The sequence below is a fragment of the Drosophila miranda genome (assembly GCF_003369915.1).
Source record: "Drosophila miranda strain MSH22 chromosome Y unlocalized genomic scaffold, D.miranda_PacBio2.1 Contig_Y1_pilon, whole genome shotgun sequence".
NCBI lineage: Eukaryota > Metazoa > Arthropoda > Insecta > Diptera > Drosophilidae > Drosophila > Drosophila miranda.
This window is the reverse complement of record NW_022881603.1, coordinates 25,143,763-25,146,158: the sequence shown is the minus strand read 5'-3', so window position 1 is coordinate 25,146,158 and position 2,396 is coordinate 25,143,763. Positions and strand designations below refer to the sequence as shown.

At 44.9% G+C, this 2,396-nt stretch overlaps 1 protein-coding gene across 2 annotated transcripts; it reads left to right on the top strand.

Moving 5' to 3' along the window:
• The first annotated feature begins 955 nt into the window (after nucleotides 1-955).
• Nucleotides 956-2,182, top strand: LOC117191252. Of its 2 annotated transcripts, none has more exons than XM_033396172.1 (3): nucleotides 956-1,141; nucleotides 1,219-1,547; nucleotides 1,609-2,182. In XM_033396172.1, exons 2-3 carry the CDS (start codon nucleotides 1,230-1,232, stop codon nucleotides 2,074-2,076), a joined length of 786 nt encoding a protein of 261 aa, XP_033252063.1. In that variant the 5' UTR covers nucleotides 956-1,141; nucleotides 1,219-1,229; the 3' UTR covers nucleotides 2,077-2,182. The 2 variants fall into 2 exon arrangements, with proteins under 2 accessions (XP_033252063.1, XP_033252062.1); XM_033396171.1 differs by having other exon boundaries at nucleotides 1,205-1,547.
• Nucleotides 2,183-2,396: the final 214 nt, after the last annotated feature.

Below are 2,396 nucleotides of genomic sequence, written 5' to 3'. Positions count from 1 at the left end.
TCGTTATCCCTAGCAGGGTCCCACCCTTCCATGAGCGCCACCTTTTGAATTCGCTCCCTTTTCATATTCAGGGTCCCGCTCTTCTTCTCGCTCTCGTCCCACCCAACTACCGTTTTCTATTCACTCATGACTCTTTTCAAATATTCCTTTTATATCCATTATTTTCTTATTTATCTTGAACATTATTAATTAATAATCTAGGTTTATATAAAGGAAACAAATACTAACACAAAAATACTAACAACAAAATAAGCCCTATTTCGGCCGAGTTGGCAGCCCCCTTTGATAGAAGTTGTTGCTTCCTGATGCTTGCTGATGTTTACGTTTGATCGTGGTGTTTTTTTATATGATCGTGATATATTGTTTAATTGTGGGTCGGACGGGTGTAGATGTGTGAAATGTGGTGATGTTATGTGATGTGTTATGAATGAGGGTATACATGCGTGGGTTGTGTGTGATGTGGGTGGATGAAGGTGTGTGATATTGATTCGTGTGGGTGTATTTCTGCTTTGAAGTCCGGATTCTTTCCCCGGGGGGGCTGGTCTGTGGGGACAGAAACGTGTCTCCAGTCGGTGCTCCGCTGACGGTTCCTTGGTGCCGGTGCTCCGCTGACGGTTCTCGCACCAGTTTTCCGGCCTGGCCAGTACCGGGCTGCTGCTGCCGATGTCCGCCGCTTCCGCTGATGTTGATGCCTGCCGCTGATGTCTTGGTGGGATCGTCGTCTCTACGATCACCAATTTTGTTCCCTTTTTTCTTTCAGGGCACGTGCGGCCTCCACTATTCTCCACCGGAAACTCTCTTTTTTTTCTTCCTCGCCCCGTTTCCTTTTCTCCCACGCAACTCTGCCACTGCTTCCCAGGATCCACTATAGATGCCGCTGTCTCTTTCTTCTCCAGCCCTGATACCTATCGGCTCTCTCCAAAACCGCCCATAACACAGTATACACATAATCCGGAGCACTGTGGCATCTATAATGTATCGATAGTAATGTCGATAGTTGTGTATCAAGCTGGATTAAATGTTGAGTTGAAATATTTTGTTAAAAGATTTAACAAATATTTACTGACTGCCCATGTCCTTCTTCACGTTTTCCTAATAATCAACTAACTAAGAAACTATTAAACGACAATCAAGCACATCAGTAAGTATCGGATTTATACTAGTCCGAACCGGACAATGGGCACTTGTTTACTTATGTATATAGTTTTATATTGTCAGATCTTCAAGCCATGTCTGTCGCCATTGAAAATATAAAAACAGTGGCTAAGTGCAGCAGTCCGCAGAGTAGAGAAAGCAGCAAAAAAGAAGCCCCCACTAATAGGTCAAGGAAGACTGTTTGGTACACCATTGACGATGTCCTGCAGGAGACTGTTTGCCCCAGCTGTGGCAGAAAGATGATCGCGTTCAAAAACCCCATTGCCCATGTGAAAAAGTGCTTCAGTATAAGAAGACTCGGTACCGTATACAGACTCCATGGCTACACGGAGTGCAAGTGCGGGCTTCTCATATCCGACAAACCAAAAGCCAAGAAGCTCCATGTTTGTGTGGTAAGAACGCTCTTTAGTGCCTATTCTAAATGGCTTTGTCTACAATTTACAAATTTCTCAGGGGGCAGTTCCTGATTTTGACCCAGTCCTCTCATATGATCCAGAGGAGCCTTTGTCGCTCTCGCTTGCACCTGAAGCTTCGCCTGCACCTGAACCTTCGCCTGCAAAGCACCCGCCCGTTAAGATTTTTGAGAAAAAAGTACTGCAGCCTAAAGCTGAAGTTTGGATACGCAACTTTGTTACTCCCATTAAAGTTGACTACACCGAGGTCCCGGAGGTAGAAAAGCCGATATCCAAAAACAATCCCAACCTCAAACCGACGCCGAAGCCGCGGGTGCGCAACTTTGATAGGCGGACAATATGCCAAGAGCCCGACGATGTATGCGTCTATTCCATAATTCGCAAAAATGGAGCTATTTCGATAGCGGAGCTTTCCCCTCAATCAAAGCGAGGGGGCAATGAGAACGAGATGGAAATCGGGAGACCTGCTCCACGCCTGCCAACGGTTCTGAGAAAACGCGACTTATGAGTTGTATCGCTTAATAATAGAGTATAATTATTAGAACAGGACTTGAAGTTTGCTACTGCTAGCCATTAGTTTAACAATTACACACAAATTATCCTATTTTCGTGAAGGTTTCTTTCTTAATTAATACCATATAGCATATAGATGCGCCAGTTCTTACACCGAACATGCCGCAAAGCAACTTTCTGGATCCCGGCTCTGGCTTTCGTCTACCGCCGCGTATTCATGATCCAGTCAGCCCAACAACGCTTTGCATGTGTTATTATAACACATTGATTGTGTTTCTGTTTTCTGTTGTAGTTCCAGTTCCAGCGTACTTTAAT

Coding starts and splice junctions, on each gene's coding strand:
- LOC117191252 (XM_033396172.1), top strand. CDS start 1,230: ATGTCTGTCGCCATTGAAAATATAAAAACAGTGGCTAAGTGCAGCAGT. Junction 1,548..1,608: donor AGAAGCTCCATGTTTGTGTG/GTAAGAACGCTC, acceptor CAAATTTCTCAG/GGGGCAGTTCCTGATTTTGA.